General features: G+C 36.1%; 2 protein-coding genes across 6 annotated transcripts in view; one reads left to right on the forward strand and one right to left on the reverse strand.

The window, feature by feature from the left end:
• Nucleotides 1–19,837, forward strand: part of lrtm2a (leucine-rich repeats and transmembrane domains 2a) — a 38,943-nt gene that overhangs the window by 6,900 nt on the left and 12,206 nt on the right. For 2 of the 5 annotated variants that reach the window (XM_067392109.1, XM_067392110.1), the window contains exons 3-4: nt 4,765–4,931; nt 15,312–18,065. The gene's annotated coding sequence lies outside the window, so the exon portion shown is untranslated. The remainder of the gene's footprint in view (nt 1–4,764; nt 4,932–15,311; nt 18,066–19,837) is intronic. The other 3 variants (XM_067392112.1, XM_067392111.1, XM_067392113.1) reach the window with 3 other exon arrangements.
• Nucleotides 390–19,837, reverse strand: part of cacna2d4a (calcium channel, voltage-dependent, alpha 2/delta subunit 4a) — a 50,430-nt gene continuing 30,982 nt past the window's right edge. Inside the window, exons 29-41 of the mRNA XM_067392342.1 lie at nt 13,546–13,607; nt 8,530–8,544; nt 8,379–8,426; nt 8,163–8,225; nt 7,109–7,179; nt 5,503–5,578; nt 5,127–5,179; nt 4,988–5,043; nt 4,807–4,827; nt 4,436–4,553; nt 2,061–2,176; nt 1,658–1,740; nt 390–1,534 (exon numbers count right to left, since the gene is read on the reverse strand). Coding sequence (XP_067248443.1) covers nt 1,439–1,534; nt 1,658–1,740; nt 2,061–2,176; nt 4,436–4,553; nt 4,807–4,827; nt 4,988–5,043; nt 5,127–5,179; nt 5,503–5,578; nt 7,109–7,179; nt 8,163–8,225; nt 8,379–8,426; nt 8,530–8,544; nt 13,546–13,607 — 878 coding nt within the window. The 3' untranslated portion in view covers nt 390–1,438. The remainder of the gene's footprint in view (nt 1,535–1,657; nt 1,741–2,060; nt 2,177–4,435; nt 4,554–4,806; nt 4,828–4,987; nt 5,044–5,126; nt 5,180–5,502; nt 5,579–7,108; nt 7,180–8,162; nt 8,226–8,378; nt 8,427–8,529; nt 8,545–13,545; nt 13,608–19,837) is intronic.

The raw sequence follows: 19,837 nt of genomic DNA on the forward strand, positions 1-19,837 counted from the left end.
AATGTTCCCTTCAGACCAAGCAAAACGGTTTAACTTTTAAATATATTTATTCTTTTAGAGTTTTGCTGTGTATATATCAAATGTTATATCAAATTGTGTACATATCGTGTTATTTGCTGTTTGTAATTTACTGTCAGTGCCGTAGTAATTTGCTTTCATTCAGATATAAATAATAGCATGTCGTTATTCTATTATTTTATGTTAAAAAACAAAACAAAAAAAAACTACACTACCTGTGAAAAGTTTGGAATAATTAAGATTTTATTTAATTTTTTTAAATAAATCTTTTATGCTCACCAAGGCTGCATTTATGTGATAACATCAATATTGTGAAATATTATCACAAATGAAGAGTGATTCTAATATGCTGATTTTGTGATCAAGAGATATTTTTATTATTTTCAATGTAATGAAAAAAATGCTACATAATATTTCTGTGGAAAATGTGATACATTACCTTTCAAAAGTTAAGAATATATATATATATATCTATCTATCAGCAAAGACCACTGATGTTCATCATTTAACTCAAAAACATTTAAAAGTTTTGGGCATACAGTAAGACACATGGGATTTCTGAAATGCAATATTCACAGTGACAGTTACATTTGAAGCACATACAGACTTAAAAAATTATTTCTTGTGCATTTATACCTGAGCGAAAACACACACTATACAATTTTTAATGTAAGAAAGTAAACATGACACATTTTTGTAATTTATTCTGACTGAGATTTGGTCAATAATGACGATAAATTAATTAATAATGCATAGAAATATGAATTGTCACAAAAAATGTGCAAGTTGTAGAACAGACAACCAAAAACTAAGGTTTAAATACAAGACATCTTCCTGAAACAACATCTAAGAGACATTTTCATGCCATTTATTCGTCCTACAATCATCTCTGGTGACAAAGACAGCTGTGAAAAGCAATGTGAAATATTCCTGTTTTCTCTCTCTTTCTCAGACTCTCTCTCTCTTTTCCACACACACACACAAATATCTTATCCACATTTTGTGCACTTTTCTCCTGCGTCATAATGGCCTGGAGAAACAGACACGCAGAGCTACTGGCCATAAATTCCCTTCTGTAATGTCACAGTTCAATGAAGCTTAGCTTCTGTTCATCCTTGTCTGGGTCTCATTTTGGTCCATCCTCATTGTAGATACTGATTTTTCAAAGACGTTTTTGCAGATGGTTCAGATATGGTGTCAAGACAAAGTCATAAAAGTCCAGTAAAAATTAAAAAAAAAAAAAAAATCCACAAACTTCTAAAATATAATGAGTAAAGCTTCATATACCTGATGTTGAAGACTTTTCACTGTAGAAAACTTGTGTGTTCTAGTTTAAACTCATATTATTGCTAATAAAACATGCTGTGTTGAGTGTGTGTGCACTCTCAGTGACTCTCTTGGGCGTTTAGCAGGCCCTCTGTCATCGATGGATGAGTGCAGACACTGATAAACAGGCTAGGAACAGCATGATGGACAAGCTGATTGCCACAGCCCCTCCGCAGTCCTTGGCATTTTCCTAAAACAGACAAAATATGTATACAGAGATCTCTGAAAATCATATTTTGTGGGTAGACAGATTGTGATCAAAAGGCAGCCTTGCAATGCATGTCTGAGAGCCATCTAGTAAGTGTGTATTTACTTGAGGGTGGTAAGCATGACAAGACTCAGGCCTTCTTCTTATCTTCTGAGATCTCATGCGGTCACATTTGACTGAAGCATTGTGTGCTCAGCGGTTAAGAAAAAAAATGAAGAAAAAGCAAGAATAACAAAGCATCTTTATAGTAGACCTTGAGTCATATTTTTAAATATAATGTACTTCGTTATACAGTGAGTTGCTTCTTTAAAAAAATTTATAAAGATATGTTTGAACATTAATTTTTATCTGATTTCCTTGAAGGTGCACCCAGAAATTTGTCAGTTCTAATGAGGTAAATTTACTGGTTGCACCTTTAAGTGACTAAACTGATCATAATTCAAAGCTGTGATTCATCTCCTCAGTGTGTGGTCTGGGGAGCCTGATTTAGCTGGGGTTTTAAGGATATATTTGACCTCTTTGGGCTCCATGGTGATGGGTGCGTACTGCCGAGAACAGTCACAATCTGCCTGAATCACTACCAACAGCAAGTTACTGTCTGGAATCTGATTAATTACAAAAACCCTGCGTGCAAAAAAAGAGAGAGAGAGATCAAGTCTAGTTAATGGCATTCATACTGCATTACAAGTTTATTAAAAAGAAACATTTAATCCAAAGCAAAAGGTTTTAAAGAAATTCAGTAACCACAAAATGCAGATACAAGTTACGGAAGCCTGGTGCCGAGTAGATGCTAGCGAATGAAGTCTCGATGACATAAGGAGGTGTCATGATTCCCCTGTGTCTGTGTTTTGCTTTGATATCCTTTTGTCTTGTTGTGCTTCTGTTCAGTTCCTGTGTATTTAGTTCCTGTTTATCATCTCCATTGTTATCTTGTTTCTATAGTTACATGTGAACTAATCCTCTGCACCTGTCTATCATTAGACCCTTGTCATTAAGGGGCCAATTACACAACACAGTATTCAACTAAAAACGTAAAAAAATTTTGTTAACGTAAAACTACTGGCTTGGCATGCATAATACAGTATTTTTAGTCATTTTTGCGGATCCGTGTGAGCGGGGGTCGTTTTGACAATGGTGTCTGTATGCGAAAAACGCAAAGGAAAAACTTGTCTGTTTTTAGTAGATGTGTAAATGTACTCTAAATGTGATTTCATTGTTCATCTGTGTCTATATCTATATTCTTTGGTCAAGCCTCTTGAATCTGGATTATCAAGTCAAGCTAGTACATGACAGGAGGTACACATAGCAACTTGCTCATCTCGAGCGCTTTCCGGTAGAATCAGTATTGGTCATCATCGACCAAACATAAATAAGTTAACATGAATCACTTCATTATATAATGTTTTTAATATATATTTGACATTTTGATAATTGTGCTACGAAAGGCAAAAGAAAAACACACTATGGCTGAAAATGACCTTAAGTTGTATTAGCACACTTTGTACAGAAGTTCAAAAAATATATGCCTGTACCATATTAATTTTTTCAAGTACTATGAAAAAAGACATGGAGAATAATACTACTTTTAGTGAATAAAAATATTATCTTGTGAAAATGTGGCAATATGCTTTAAAACGATTATTTTTCTTCATATCGTGTTATACTGTAACTTTATTTTTCCAGTATATTACTGGTCTTCAACACTAGAGGGCGTCGACAAAACAGGAAACTATGAGGGCATTAGAGCTGACTGTGAGCATAGGTTTACATTAAGTGTGTGAGAGAGAGCCCCCTTTTGTCTCTTGTGTTTTAAAATTGTGACTTTATGTTTCACAGTTGCAGCTAATTTATATACACTACCAGTCAAAAGTTTGGAAACATTACTATTTTTAATGTTTTTGAACGAAGTCTCTTATGATCATGAAGGGTGCATTTATTTCATAATAAATACAGAAAAAAACAATAATATTGTGAAATATTACAAATTAAAATTATGGTTTTCTATTTTAATATACTTTAAAATATAATTTATTTCTGTGATCAAAGCTGAATTTTCAGCATCATTATTCCAGTCTTCAGTGTCACATGATCCTTCAGAAATCATTTTAATATGCTGATTTATTATCAATGTTGGAAACAGTTGTGCTGCTTAATATTATTTTATAACCTGTGATACTTTTTCAGGATTCTTTGATGAATAAAAAGTAAAAAAAAAATAAAAAAAAAAAAAATCAGCATTTATTTAAAATAGAAATCTTTTGTAACAATATACACTGCCGTTCAAAAGTAATTGATAAAAAGTGATAGTAAAAATGTATATTGTTAGAAAAAAACTTATATTTTGAATAAATGCTGTTCTTTTTAACCTTTTATTCATCAATGAATCTGGAAAAAAAGTATCACAGGTTCCAAAAAAATATTAAGCAACACAACTGTTTTCAACATTGATAATAACTGAGTATCAAATCAGCATATTAGAATGATTTCTGAAGGATCATGTGACACTGAAGACTGGAGTAATGATGCTGAAAATTCAGTTTTGCATCACAGAAATAAATTATATTTTAAAGTATATTAAAATAGAAGACCATAATTTTAAATTGTAATAATATTTCACAATATTATTGTTTTTTCTGTATTTATTATGAAATATATGCAGCCTTAATGAGCATAAGAGACTATATCTCAAAAGTATGGTTGAAAACTACAGTATGTATTTATAAATTTAAGAATAACTTAAGACTCTCATAATTACAACTTTACATTTTGCAAATGCGACTTGGCAATTAAAAAATGATATTTTATTGTAAGATATAATGTCGGAATAACAAGAAATTGCATTGCAAATTTATCCACAGTCAAATGATCTATGTGTGTTCTTACTTTTGACATCTCCCACACTTGATCAGGCTGTTGGTTTCTTTGATTGACGAGTCGTAGATGAAGCTGGGATACTCAGTGTCACATGGCTGCAGAATGCCCCCCTTTGACTTCTTACCAGCTACAAAGCAAACCCACAGTTAAATACAGTATGGATTAAAGAATGCAATGTCCTTTTATCCTCAAATAGGGTAATTTCATTATAAGCTTTCAACAACATTTGAATAATCCAGACAGCAGTTAAAAAAAAACAAAAAAAAAACACTTTTGATCATGAATAACAACATGAAAGGCATGACCAAATCTTTCTCTTCTCTCTCTTTTTCACACAGAGCACAAGCAATATCACACACAGTGATGGAAACGGCACTTACATGAATGGAATAAGGCCTTGGCTGTGACACATCAAGATGAAGGAGGGTTACAGAATTAAAGAAATGAAAGAGCAAGCGATGAAGATGAAGAAGGAAGAAAGACACAGGAATGGCAATACAAACAGGTGAGTAACACAGATGAACGATTACAGTATTTACAATTAGTTTACTTTACACATACCCTCCACAAAGTGATCTGAATGCCACAGACCATAGATGTTGAAGTCCAGTAAAAACCTGGCAGAGAGAAAACGTCTGATTTTACAAGGGATGAACTGAGTCACTGACGTTTTAAAGAGCAGAAAAACAGCCACACTTACAACAAGGAGTTCGATAGGAACCATTTCAGTGCTGCCAGAAGATTATAAAAGGGCTAAGGGAAGAAAGAAAAGCAGAACGAGGGAAAAAAGGAATAAAAGAATCAAGATGACATCCTTTTATTTCAATTACACTGAGAATTTCTGTGCAAGAGCTGATGACAGTAACCACATATCTCGTCTTTTTATTTCTCTACACCATCTTTGTGATCATGGTGTGAAAGGTTATCTAGATCAGCCCTGACCTGTGACCTCCAGCCATATAGTCATACCACAATGGATTGCAAGACCAGCAATGTAACATATTACATGTAACACTGATAGCATCTGACAGTTGTGTTCTGGTAGACGTTATTAAAACAGACAGAACAATGCTTACACTTAGCAGGGGTCGAGCGCCGCTAGCAGAGTGAGTATTCATCTTACACATGCCCTGATAGTCATAGAGTAACACTCTGTGGAAAACACACACAGTGACAGCGTTTACACCTTAATGCATTACATAACATTTACATTTAATGCACATTTTAAAAATAAAGCTTCCAAAAGGGGGCTTTCGCAGTGATGTTATAGAAAGAACCTTTCAGTGAACCATTTTTTTTCCTAGTGTGAAGAACATAAAAAAAAGCTTGTTCTACTATAAAGAACATTTTGTGCAATTGTACGGTTCCATGGATGTTAAAGGTTCTTCATGGAACCTTTAGCTGCTTTTCCTTCACTGACTTGGTAACACAGTGTTGGGGAAAGTTACTTTTAAAAGTAATGCATTACAATATTGCGTTACTCCCTAAAAAAGTAACTCATTGCAATACTTAGTTACTTTTTATGGAAAGTAATGTGTCAATGTGTTACATTACTTTTGCATTACTTTTTCTCACCTTGCTTGTTTGTTTTGTGATAACAACAAAAAAAAGTTATATTTTTGGCAAATGTAAAGGCCTTTCCACACCAAAAGTGAAATTAATAAGCTAAGGAGAGATGTCAGTCAATACATGGGAAAACAAAGTAACTTGCCTTACTTATTTGAAAAAGTAACTCAGATATTTTGTTGTAAATTTAAAATTAATGTGTTATTTTACTAGTTACTTGTAAAAAAAAATAAAAAAGTAATTTGATTACGTAACTCAAGTTACTGGTTTAACACTGGTAACGCAAGAGTTTACAGACGATATGAGATGTAAACAGCGACCATGTTATGGAGGATGATCAGATATTTCTTTTAACTTTTCTCAAATAACAGTTAGGGTTGGGCGATATATCGCATGTGATTGTCACGCGCATTTCGTCAGTAAAGCCGGTTCCCTGATTACCGCTAAATCGCCATCACCTGCTTTCAAATGGAGCGACATTTAATAGACAGAGCCGTAGTTCACTGACCAGCTACGCAATATCGTGTTCATATCGCAGATGAATCGCCTTCGATAATGAACGCGATATTGCGTAGCTTGTCAGTGATCTACGGCTCTGTCTATTAAATGTCGCTCCATTTGAAAGCAGGTGATGGCGATTTAGCGGTAATCAGGGAACCGGCTTTACTGACGAAATGCGCGTGACAATCTCATGCGATATATCGCCCAGCCCTAATAACAGTACGCTTGGCCAGGTACAGAGAAACTAGCAGCCAAGGCAACAGATAAATGACGATCCTGAGTGGCGACGTCACTACACGCATTCTACCAGCACAGTTCAGCACGGTTGGCTACCAATGATGTATCATTGTTTCCACAAAAATATTAAGCAGCACAACTGTTTCCAACATTGATAATACTTTACGAAATGATTCTTAGAATTCAGTGCCTTGAATGGTTTGTAATTGTGCCGTGCCAAAACAAGCTCAAGTGGAAATATAACTGGAACATACATTCTTATAACTGTTCGGCCTGACCGTAGAAAAGCGGCTATTGATGCCAATAAAGATCCTTCATTTTTTTGGAGTGAGGGCACTAGACGTTTCCTAAAAAAAGAAAAGAAAAAAGTTCTCTAACCTTTTAAACATGCCCATTCTCAAGAGCTGTGACATTACCGACCCATCGATTTCCCCCAGAAACTTGCCAACCTACAGAAACAGAGAATGGAGAGACATGTGGCTTCAAGACATTGCAGTTATTTATTATTTATTTCACCAGGATCTCTTTCTTGTTCACGATAGGAACAATGACAGTTCAGATCAATGAATGCATCTGTATTAGCTTTAATGCCACGTACATCTTGACTTTACTGTTCGATAGAGCGCCGAAATCAAATTTTAAACAGCATGTTGGCTCTGTAAGGCTACAGCTCAACATCAGAGTCAGCGTTTACCGCACCAGCACGCTGAATTATTCAGATAACCTCTGTTATCCCTCCTTTCCTCTATATTTACCCTGATGATGCACTGTTCTCCCTCTCTCTCTCTCTGTCTCTCTCTCTCTCTCTCTCTCTCTGTCTCTCTCATAGGACCACTACTAATGATGGAAAACACCTCATGCATTTATTTATTTATTCAATCATTTCCACAGTCACTTTCCTATGCTGAGTCAATGGTAAACAGAGCTTTTTTTAATCTGTTATTCACAGCACAAAGTCCTTATTCAGGGATCATTTTTTGTTATGACTTAATTGATATTTTTTGTACTGTGACCTGCTTTCAATGGAACCGTTTAAATTGCAAAATAAATTTTTACTGCACATCATTTCCCTATCTTTGTAACCGTTATGTTCAGTTTGGTTTTATTGTCACTGTCTGCTGTTCCCGTTTAGCCTGTCTTGAAGTCATTTTGGCAGCACTGGCTCTTGGATAATTTGAGTAGTCAGTAGTGAAAAAACTATTTAGGTACTGTTTAAGCAAACCGAACATTCAGTTCTGGCTTCATTCTAGTGTAAACCTGCCACTTCTCACAGTCCAATCACTTAACAGTTGTAAATTTAGATCTTTCCCCTGTTCTAACCGAATATTCAATTTCACTCTGAAATACGCATTTTTTGCATCATTAGAGATGTTTAGTGGGTTGTGAATGATATTCCGTGTTGACCTTATCCTGTCACTTTAAGTGCTCTTACATCAGTCCTGTCCTTAGAGATGATGATGAAGCCATTACTGTCAATGACGTAGCAGTTAATGTCCTGTGAACACAAAATACAAAAAAGATTAAAGCATTTGTTGTACTGAATTAGTTAGATGGAGGAATGGTGATGCATATTTTCACCGATATGTCCACACATGCTCTAGATACTGACCACTTATTCATTGTAAATACTATGTTGTAAGATACTCACCCCATTTTCAGTACAGCTTAGAGGACAAAGCCCATCTACACCAGAACACTGTAAGAGACAGACATTGACAAAGACAGAGAAACTGAGCATTAATATGTATTAAGTTTTGTATTGTATCATGCTTATTCTCGTATTTGTATTGAGTACATACATCTGTGTCATTCGCCTGGTATCCATCCAGATAATATTCAGCAGTAGTGAAAAAAGAAAAAAAAAATTAATTGCTATGACATCAATGGCTCAGGATTGATAGCTTCAAACTCAACTCCTATAACACTGCTGTTCTGCCTTTGAGCCATCACATGATCTGTGCAGGCTCCTGTGTGTGTTTACTTGCCAGGCATGTATCAAAAGAAAATAGGGACAGGAAAACAATTCCTTTCATAGAAACCTGTGAATATTTACTACATCTACTGATGAAGATCCATAGATCATGTCATGACATTTAATTTTGAGTGATCTTAATTTAATTGTTCTTATACCAATTTAAGCATTTGTGTGGCCTACTGAGACTATTGTTTTCCTGTAAAACATAAATTTACTTAATAATGACATTGAGAATTGTTGAACAATATATTTTAATGTACACTACCCTTCAAAAGTTTGGGGTCAGTAAGATTTTTGGTAACAGTTTAGTTTAGGGTCCAATTTTCACTATTAACTAGTTTCTTATTAGCATGCATATTACTTGGATATTGGCTGATTATTAGTACTTATAAAGCAGATATTAATGCCTCATTCTGCACGACCATATTCTACATCCCTAATCCTACCTAATACCTAAACTTAACAACTACCTTACTATTAACAAGCAGTAATTAGGGGTTTATTGAGACAAAAGGTGTAGTTAATATTTAGTTGATTGTGATAATTGGACTCTAATCTAACGTGTGATCAGATTTTTAATTTTTTTTTTTTAAAGAAATTAATTATTTTATTCATCAAAGATGATGTATGGTTTCCACAAACATATTAATTAGCACACTATTTTCAACATTGATTAAAATGTTTCTTAAGCAGCAAATAAGCTATTAGAATGATTTCTGAAAGATCATGTGACACTGACTGGAGTTCAAAAATTCAGCTTTAAACCTGCAAACTTAAAACCTTAAAACTTAAAGGTGCCCTAGAACCAGTTTTTACAAGATGTAATATAAGTCTAAGGTGTCCCCTGTATGTGTCTATGAAGATTCAGCTGAAAATATATATATATTTCTATATACATAGTAGACTTGTTGTGCCAATATTCGGTAATGCGATATATCACGATAATGAATATGCACGGTATTGTTATCGTGGGCATTTCAAAATACTGTAAATAATAATTTATTACCAATTATTAAAACTTTTATAATGCATATACGAATACTTTCCCCATCAACTGTATAAAATGCACAACACCACTGTATTCTGCATAAAAAAAAAAAATTAAAAAAAAAACACGCGCTCAGATGTAAACAAGCTCAATATGCATGAGAAGCACATGGCGGAACAAGTGAAGGAGACGTGCTGAATGAAAGTGCACGTTCACTCTCTGACAGCAGAGGGCGCTGATGGAACAGCCGAGTGAAACTGTTACCCCGGAAACTATAAACAAAGCAACTGCGCTGGTGAAGTTTTTAAAATGCATCAAACATATATTTTAATCTGGACTACAACATGCTCTAATGATTAGAAATGTTCTGATTATTTGTTATTGTTCAATAAAACTTAAAGACTAATGGCTTCATTAGTTAACATGTTAATTCATTATTACCAAACTGACAATGAAAAATACTTATAAAGCATTAATTATTCTTAGTTAATGTTAATTTCTTAGTTACTGTTTAATAACATTACTAAAATCAAAAGAACTTTAAAATTTAATGGACCTGAGATAAAACTAAAAATGATCAGTTGTGTTTCTTAACTAACATTAACAAAAAAATAATACTTTCTGTAACAAATGTAGCTGTTGCTCAATCTTAGTTAATGCAATAAATAATGAGACCTTATTGTAAAGTGTTTCCTGTTGTTCTTTATAGCCTAATTCTTTTGCACTTTAATCTGTTTGAAAATTTGACTTTATATTTTTTGTGTATTGTAATTAAACATTCAGTTATTTTTGTTATTACAAAAAGAGTTCTTAAACCTGTTATACTATGACAACACTTTTTTTTGCAACTTATTTCAATATCATGATAATACCGTATACCGTTATAAAAGCTTCAGTAATTAACCGCAACGTGAAAATTTGATACCGTCACATGCCTAATACATAGATTTTTATTAATTATTTATTAATTAATAAAAATTAATTAATTAATTATTTTAACTGCCTATTTTGAAGCATCATTAACTATGCACCGATTAAGCGTGTGCGGCCCCTTTAAATCATCTCGCTCCCTGCCCCTCGAGCTCTCGACTATTATACAGTGCATTTACAAACTTCACACAGCTAATATAATCCTTAAATGGATCTTTACCAAATGTTCGTCATGCATACTGCATGCATGCATTGGATCATGTGAGTATTGTATTTATTTGGATGTTTGCATTTGATTCTGAATGAGTTTGAGGCTATGCTTCGTGGCTAACGGCTAATGCTACACTGTTGGAGAGATTTATAAAGAATGAAGTTGTGTTTATGCATTATACAGAGTGCAAGTGTTTAATAATGAAAATAACGACGGCTCTTGTCTCTGTGAATACAGTAATAAACGATGGTAACTTTAACCACATTTAACAGTACATTAGCAAAATGCTAATGAAACATTTAGAAAGACAATTTACAAATATCACTAAAAATATCATGTTATCATGGATCATGTCAGTTATTATTGCTCCATCTGCCATTTTTCGCTATTGTTCTTGCTTGCTTACCTAGTCTGATGATTCAGCTGTGCTGCTCCAGACATTAATACTGGATGCCCTTTTGTAATGCCTTGATCATGAGCTGGCATATGCAAATATTGGGGGCGTACATATTAATGATCCCGACTGTTACGTAACAGTCGGTGTTATGCTGAGATTCGCCTGTTCTTCTGAGGTCTTTTAAACAAATGAGATTTATATAAGAAGGAGGAAACAATGGTGTTTGAGACTCACTATATATCATTTCCATGTACTGAACTCGTTATTCAACTATGCCAAGGTAAATTCAATTTTTCATTCGATGACACCTTTAAAATATTAAAGGTCCCGTTTTTCATGGTTTTTTGAAGCTTTGATTGTGTTTATAGTGTGCAATATAACATGTGTTCATGTTTCGTGTGTAAAAAAAAACATTTTTACAACAAATTTTTCACATAATTTACTTATCTGTATACCGCTGTTTCCACTGTCATAAAAACGGGCTGATGACTTCCTTGTTCTATGAAGTCCCTCCTTCAGAAATACGTAACGAGTTCTGATTGTGCCAGCGGTTCCTGTGTTATGATTCGACAGCAGCTTAGCTTACCGGTTGTGGTCCATAAACAACGCCTTCTCCAGACAAAGAGGGAACTGCTCCATCTTTCAAGAATAATCTTTGTGCGAATCCAGCATTAAACTGATTGAGATTGAGGAAGCTGTCCTCAGCAAAATGTGCTGCACATAGTTTTACATGTGGATTATAATTTTCGGAAACCAAGTTAAACATAAATTGTAACCATTGATCTCTAAGTACAGCGTCCCTGGGAAGGCCAAACAAAGGTGATTGGACTGTGGGATGAAAATAACAGCGTTCCGACGACATGGCGATAAACACACTCTACAAACGCAACTCTTGCTCTTCTCCGTGGGAGCACAACAAGAACACGCCCCCTTTTTTTGTGTATTCCTGTGGGCGGAGGTTAGTTTTAGTGACGTCATTAAAGAAGGAAGTAGAGGGATGTAGTCCAAACTGGCCGTTCGATGTAGGCGACTTCTGTTAAATAAAATATCTCGCTTGGCATTGAACTTTGAGCTTTAAAATTTTACAGATTTTATTTATACTCTAACAACAACATTACACACTAACTAAAGTTTGAAACATGGGATCATGAAGAACGGTACCTTTAAAACTAAAAACTTTCTGGTGTAGCTTTCTCAAGCCAACTTCAAAGTTTGCTTACGAACTTTACTCATCTAGTTTTAAATTGTGATATTTCACAAAATTACAGTTTTTACTGTTTACTTATTTTTTATCAAATAGGCAGCCCTGGTGAGCATAAGAGACTTTCAAAAACATAAAAAAAAATTTAAATAGTGGTGTATTTTCTCGTAATATTTTAAATTTGCTTTGCAAAAAAAATGTATCTTGTTTAAGGATGATGCATGTGTGCTCCTGTGACAAACTCTAAGCATGTGTTTGTGTCTCATATAAAACTATGACTGAAAATAACCTTTAACAATTTATACATGCCGATCTCTTTCTCAAAGCATGCATGTTTCATCTTACAGGGTGCCATGTTCTGCACTGCTGTTGATCCATATAGATTTAATTAATGGATTCTGCACTGTTTTTGATGCTTATAGATTTACTTAATGGATTTAGATTTGAACATTTATAATACTTAACAGTAAAAATAATCTCTGTGGTGTTCTTCGTTTTGCTCTGACATCACTGAATATGGCATTAGTTAATATTGCTTTAGTCAGGAGTGAACACAGACTCAGTGGTAATGTGCCAGCTGAGGTGGAAGAGCGTTCAGGGAGGCATGGAAAATCCCAGGGGTACTAGAAAAATGGGAGAGTGTTCTCCCTGAGGAGGATGTAAACAGTGATATCGCCTCCTCTCCCCATTCTTTTCGAGTGCCTTCTGGACTCTCCCACCCCTCTCTCAACACTTAACATCTTCTGTTTGTTTTATAAATATCAAACAAAAGCCTGTGCTAGGAATGTCACCACTAACATTATTGTGTTTGTCTTCACATCCCATCAAATGCACAATGTTTAAACAGATAAGACCCATCCGGCCAGTATCGCACACACGCTTGTGTACATATCTTTGTGGAGACATCCTGTTGACATTTGTTGTGTAATATAATATAATATAATATAATATAATATAATATAATATAATATAATATAATATAATATAATATAATATAATATAATATAATATAATATAATATAATATAATATAATATAATAGTAATTTATTAATACTTTTTTTTTTTTCAAAACATGTGGTAACATGCGGTAGGTGATATATTAGTTTTAATACCTGAGTGGCTATGGACCAAAACCTTTTTTCCAACATCTCAAGAGACATCTGTACACCGATGGCTATGCAGGAAAGAAACAGACAAAAAGATAAGAAAATCGTTTTCATATTCTAACAGTATTATAACATATCAAGTGAAATGTACAAATTAAGAAATATGTTAGTAGAAATAAATATGTGAATACTTTAAATGATGGAGATAGGTTTACACTCTTTTTTTTTTTCTGAAGATTGTTTTTTTTATTATTACGTTCGACTTGCAAATATATAATCCCAGGATGCATCAGTGGGTGCCCACTCTCACAAACTTAAACATAAATGTGCTGATGTTTCATGCCTCAGTCCTGATACCTCATATATTAAACCTGCTATCTCCCTCAAACCTGATATATCATACTTCAGTTTATTACCTGGCTTAAACCCATTACCTCATATATCAAACCTGATACCTAATAACTCATTCTGTACATCTGCGTCCCCTATAAACTGCTGCTTTTTACAGAACAAGTTTTTGTTGTTTAAGGGCTCTGTGCAATTAGCAGGACAGTTCGAATTTGCAGTGAGCTGACGGGTCTGATTAAACTGCAGTAAATTGTTCGTTTGAGCAAAAATCTTTTAACTTCAATAATTCAGAGAGAGAGAGAGACTACAGTAGAACCATCTATCATTCTGAAGCTAATTAATAGAGGTGGATAATAAAGAGGCAGAGAGTGGAAGGCAGTGCTGGTAATAGCTGCTCGAGGCGGATAAGATGGCTAGTAGAAAGGAGACAGTCTCTTGAATGAGTAGATGTGTATTTTAAAGCACTAGACCTAGCAGACATACTGTAACAATACTGGAAGATTACAGTCACCATGTCTCCTCCAGCATCCTAAAGATTTAGACAGCCCTGGAATGAAGATTACCCAAAATAGTGACGAGCGAGCTCGCAGACGGATCCCAGCACAGTTAGAAGTGTGAATGACGGAAGACATGTGACTCCAGCAGAGCAGATAATTTACTAAATACCCAGTTTTCTGAGCTTCTGTCATTCTCTTTTCCACACAAACATCCCACACACAAAAACAAACACAATGATGTGATACAGCATGAAACCTCAACCAAAACCTCATAGCGACAACATAGCAAGCAATCAATCCTACTTAAAATAAACAGATTTTAACGCTGAATGGTTAAAGACAAAACCTTTAATGAGGGAGCAGAGAGAGAGAGAGAGAGAGAGAGAGAGAGAATGTGTGAAATGCATGTGGCTCTTTTCATGAATAAGCTGCAGCATCAGAGCTTGAAACTCTCCATGAATGAATGGATTGATTTGTGTCAGAGTATAATAATCAGAGGTGTCTGAATTCATGACTGTGTGCTGTAGGTATGTAAAACAGTACCTCGTTAATTAAGAATGCGATTCTTCCGGTCATAATAAGCTTAATGGACAGTCCCCAGCTTGTGTGTGAGTTACTGAAGTAGAGTGTGTGTGAGTACACTGACTGTACTTCATGTATTGTTTTAACAAGTTCACTCATTTTTGCAGTAGATACTGCTATATTGTATGGTTTAAGTGTAGCTTAATATGCATTTTAAATTCTAAATTATGCTAATTTATTTAAATATGACAGGACTAAACCTGCAGTAATGGCAAACAGACCAGCAGGGTCTTTACATTGCAGATTATCACGAAGAGCTCAAGTAGCATACGCTAACAGTGAGTCAAAAAAACACCCTCTCAATCCCCCCACCTCTCTCTCTGTTTCTTTCCCTCTGTTGCTTAGGTAACATGATGTCAGCGAAGCCCCTACCGACACCTTGAAGATTCACCACCCAAATATGACACTGTCCTCAACGTGAGCAGGGACATCAGTGTACTCCCACATACACACTTCGTAACATAGAGGGCTTCTGATAAGGAGAGAAATGGCATGGTAAGGATTTAATGGAGCTGTAGTGCTTTTTCTTGTCTGGCATGTGAAAGCATGTGGGCGGCTCTGAGGTCCTTCTGAAGTACACGGTGTGTTGCAGCAGCCCACAACATACAGGAGGAAAACGCTTCTGATGTCGCAGAATGCTTTTCCTCTTATAAATAGCTGCAATGGATGCATTTCTCATTTTTTGAGGTGCTGGTACTGCAGCGTGGCCTGCATGCCTCAATGCATTATTCAGCACACCAGGCAATAGCAGGAATGTTTGTATACGTGGATGACATTTGGTCCAGTTTGTCCATGTGAACAATAGCGAGTACATGTACGACCACATTCCTGCGCTGTTGTATGATGTCATCACAGGGTGTAAAATGCATAATTGCTAGCGATGGTGACATGTGATTGGATCCATCCATCCATCCAAAACAAGGGAGCACAAGGGAGCAAGAATATTTTTTTCAGATGCATCCAATATAAGCAGCAGTGTTGCGTGATGTCAGCACTCTCATGACATCACAAAGTGTAAAATCCAATGCTGTTGCCTCTATTGACTGCATGCGTCTATCTATCTATCTATCTATGACAGAGAAAGAATCAGCTGTTTTCTCGACCCCTCCTCTCTCCCCTCATCCCTCACTAATGTTACTATCTTTGACAAGGCTGGCACACGCTTACACTGCACGCCTCACCACATGCACATATGGAGAACGCAACACACAAACACGCACACACTTACTCACACAGACACACATGCGCACCAAAGGATAGCCTGAGGACAGCACGCGCTTGAGAGACAACCTCCTGACACACACACATATACACACACACTCAAGTGCATTCTGTGGACTCAATATACCAACACAGAGGCGAGCCGATCTGCTAGAAACCACAGAGAATTGAAAGACTGGAGCACGCCTCACCCCCCTCCTCCTCCCCTCTCTCTCTCTCTTTCTCACTCACTCACTCACTCTCTCTCTCTCCGTGTGTCCTCCTCTCTCTGAGCATTACAGCAAGGCATTGCGCAGGATTTAACTCCCCTCCTTCATCTCCCTCTTTATTTTAATCGTTTTTTTCCTTCCTTCAATCCATCTCTCCTTCTGTGGCAGCCGTTGCTCTTGGCAGCGGAAGGATATTTTCATTTCCATATTGGAGCGTTACGAGAGCTGCTATTCGCTCATTTCTCCCACAGCCGTGTGTGTGCGTGTGTGTGTGTGTGTGAAAGAGAGAGAGTGTGTGAGCTTGGGGGGGGGACGCCGAGAAGGACGACATCTAAAGACGGTGAGTGAAACACTGTTAACCTATAACAGACATACACACGCACACATTACAATTTGCCTTGATTGTGATTAGGATGTCCATGCGTGATGATGTTTTTTTTTTTTTGTTTGTGTGTATGAGACAGATACATTTGCCTGTTGTTTTGGGTTGCAGAGCGTGTGATGTTCAGTTTTTTATTTGGACACAAAGGAAATGTAAAGATGAGTGTGTGTGAGTGCAGGTGATGTGCTGGAATGCTGCTTTTGAGTGTATTTGAGCATGTAGGAGTGAAATGGCATCTACAATATGCAGTCCTGTGAACACTTGCATATATACACACATTTATGCTAGGACTAAAAACATTTGTGTATGTCTTTAGGCATACTGTATGTGTGTTGCTTGAATGAGTGTGTTTGTGCGAGCGTGTGTCTTTGTTTGTGATTCTGCTCTTAATAATTCATCCCAGTGGCCTCCGCGTCTTTGTTTCTAACGTTTCTTCGCTCTGTTCTTGCCGCCGTTGACTTTGATTGCCACCTTTTGTTTGTGTGCATGAGAAAGAAAGAAAAGGGATCAGCAGGACTGGTTCAGAGGGGAACATCTAAAGGGCGTTTCTATTTACTTATGTGTTGCAAGTCTCAGTAACAACATATATGCAGTCACAAGCATGCATAGTTGACCTTGTGCATTCACAGGAAGTTAGTACGGCGTGGGGTGAGAATGTGTGAAATATGTGCTGAACTGGACGTGGAGAGAGATGCTGCTAAAGTGAGAGACTGTTACATCACGTGTGTATGTATGTGTGTGTGTGCTGTATGCTCGGGAGTCAAATGACACATCCCTCAACTAATTATCCTCTCTACACACACACACACACACACACACACACACACACACACACACACACACACACACACACACTCACATATTATCACACCCTCAAACTTGCATGTTCTAGGAAACGTAATGCGCGGAAAATATTCACGTGTTGAGCAACTTCAAAAAGTGTTTTCAGAAACTCTCACTGTGTGTTTCACACACTTGCACACGCACACACACACACTCATGCAATATAACCTCTAAATGTCTGCACATTTTTCCACTGTGCCGTTTCAGATGACAGGCTGGTGAATTGGTGTTGCGTTGCGCAAATACGCACACACACAGACATAGACACACACACGCTGTGATGGATGTGGCAGGTGACAAGGCCGAAGTGTCACAGTCTAAGACAGCAGCGGCCATTTTACAGCAAACCGGCCTGGCATAAACAGAAGCAACTTGTAACCTTGTGCTCAATGATCTGAGACACACATTTACAGCATTGCGTTACACAACTAGTATTACATAATGGTATGTCGTTATAATAATAATATTCCCGTCTCTGTCATGTGCTGTAAGTGTTTCAGTGTCATATTACTGTACCGCAATTAACTAAATCGCGTCTGCAGCGCCAGTTCTACTACGGTTTTGTACCCTGGAGAGCTGTATTACAGTAAGCACCGCTATATTGCAGATGGCTGTGCACCAGGAGGGAAGTTCTGATTCTCAGATGTTGCTCTTTCACAGCTCAGGGCACTCAAGGATATTTTTCAGTTCATGTTTGATTGAAGTATTAAGTTTGTCTTAGATATTTTTTTTTTGTAATTCTATATGAGAAGTACAAATAGAAACAAATTAGGCAATTGTTGATATACAGTGAAACTACAGAGCTGAGATTCCCCCCCAAAAAATTGTCAGCCAAACCCCTTTGACCTAAAATATTTACTTGAAGAAGCCCCTGATATTTTAATAATTTAACAACACATTTACATAATCTATTCTCTTATGTCGTATATATGACATGCAGGTAAACAAATCAAATATTGTTTTTTATTTTACAATTATTTATTGCAAATTTGTATGATTTAATTAATTAGTAGCTTTTCATCATCACACAAACACCCAGACAGAATTTGATTAGAAATGTGTTTAGAGTTTAGTATCTTAAAAATGTCTGAGAACAGTTTGAGACATTTTTGGTATCACTTCTCAAAAGGTTAGTTCACCCAAAAATGAAAATTCCGTCATTTATTACTCATGTCGTTCCAGACCCGTGAAACCTTCTTCATCTTCGGAACAAAAATTATATTTTTGTTCCTAAAAAAACAAAAATATATAAAATATAAGATATTTTTATAAGATATTTTTTGATGAAATCTGATAGGTATATGACTCATCCATCGACAGCAATATAATCAACACTTTCAAGGTCCAGAAAGGTACTAAAGACATCGTTAAAACAGTCGACGTGACTGTAGTGCTTCAACCTTAATTTTATGAAGTGACGAGAATACTTTTTGTGCGCAAAAACAAAATGAAAAAAAAAACCCCAACTTGATTCAACAATCTCTGTCATTCTCCTTATGCAGTTGATGCAGTAAGCACAGTGAATGTTTACATCCGAATGCCGGCTCAGTATTGGCCAAATCTGCACATGTAAGGAGCACAACGCATGCGTATGATGCTGACGCAAGAGCCGGCCAATAATGAGTCGACATTCTTATGTAGAACCTTGAAGCGCTGAACGTAAACAGTCTATGAGAATGACACAGAAGAAAAGATATTGTTGAATTAAGTCATTATTTTTGTTTTGTTTTTGCGCACAAAAAGTATTCTCGTCACTTCATAAAATTAAGGTTGAACCACTGCAGTCACGTCTACTGTTTTAACAATGTCTTTAGTACCTTTCTGGACCTTGAAAGTGTTGATTATATTGCTGTCGCTGGACGAGTCATATAAATCTTGGATTTCATCAAAAATATCTTAATTTGTTTTCCAAAGATGAATGAAGGACTTACGGGTTTGAAACGACATGAGGGTGAGTAATAAATGACAGGATTTTTGGGTGAACTAACCCTTTAAACTCTAGAGGAAATGCATTACTGTGATCTTTTTCGGCATGAAACGCAAGTTACGGTAGTCTTTTCTTTCCTATTGTGATGTGTATCTGAGTAAAACAAATGAGAAAAATTTAGGGCACGATTTGATTTCGTCCTTTGGGAATTGATTGGCTTGTAGGAAGTTTGGCATTGCTAACTAAATGGAGGCAGATGCGAATGCCAGTTTGCAGAAAGTTGTGGAGG

The sequence above is a fragment of the Chanodichthys erythropterus genome, chromosome 8, assembly GCF_024489055.1.
Source record: "Chanodichthys erythropterus isolate Z2021 chromosome 8, ASM2448905v1, whole genome shotgun sequence".
NCBI lineage: Eukaryota > Metazoa > Chordata > Actinopteri > Cypriniformes > Xenocyprididae > Chanodichthys > Chanodichthys erythropterus.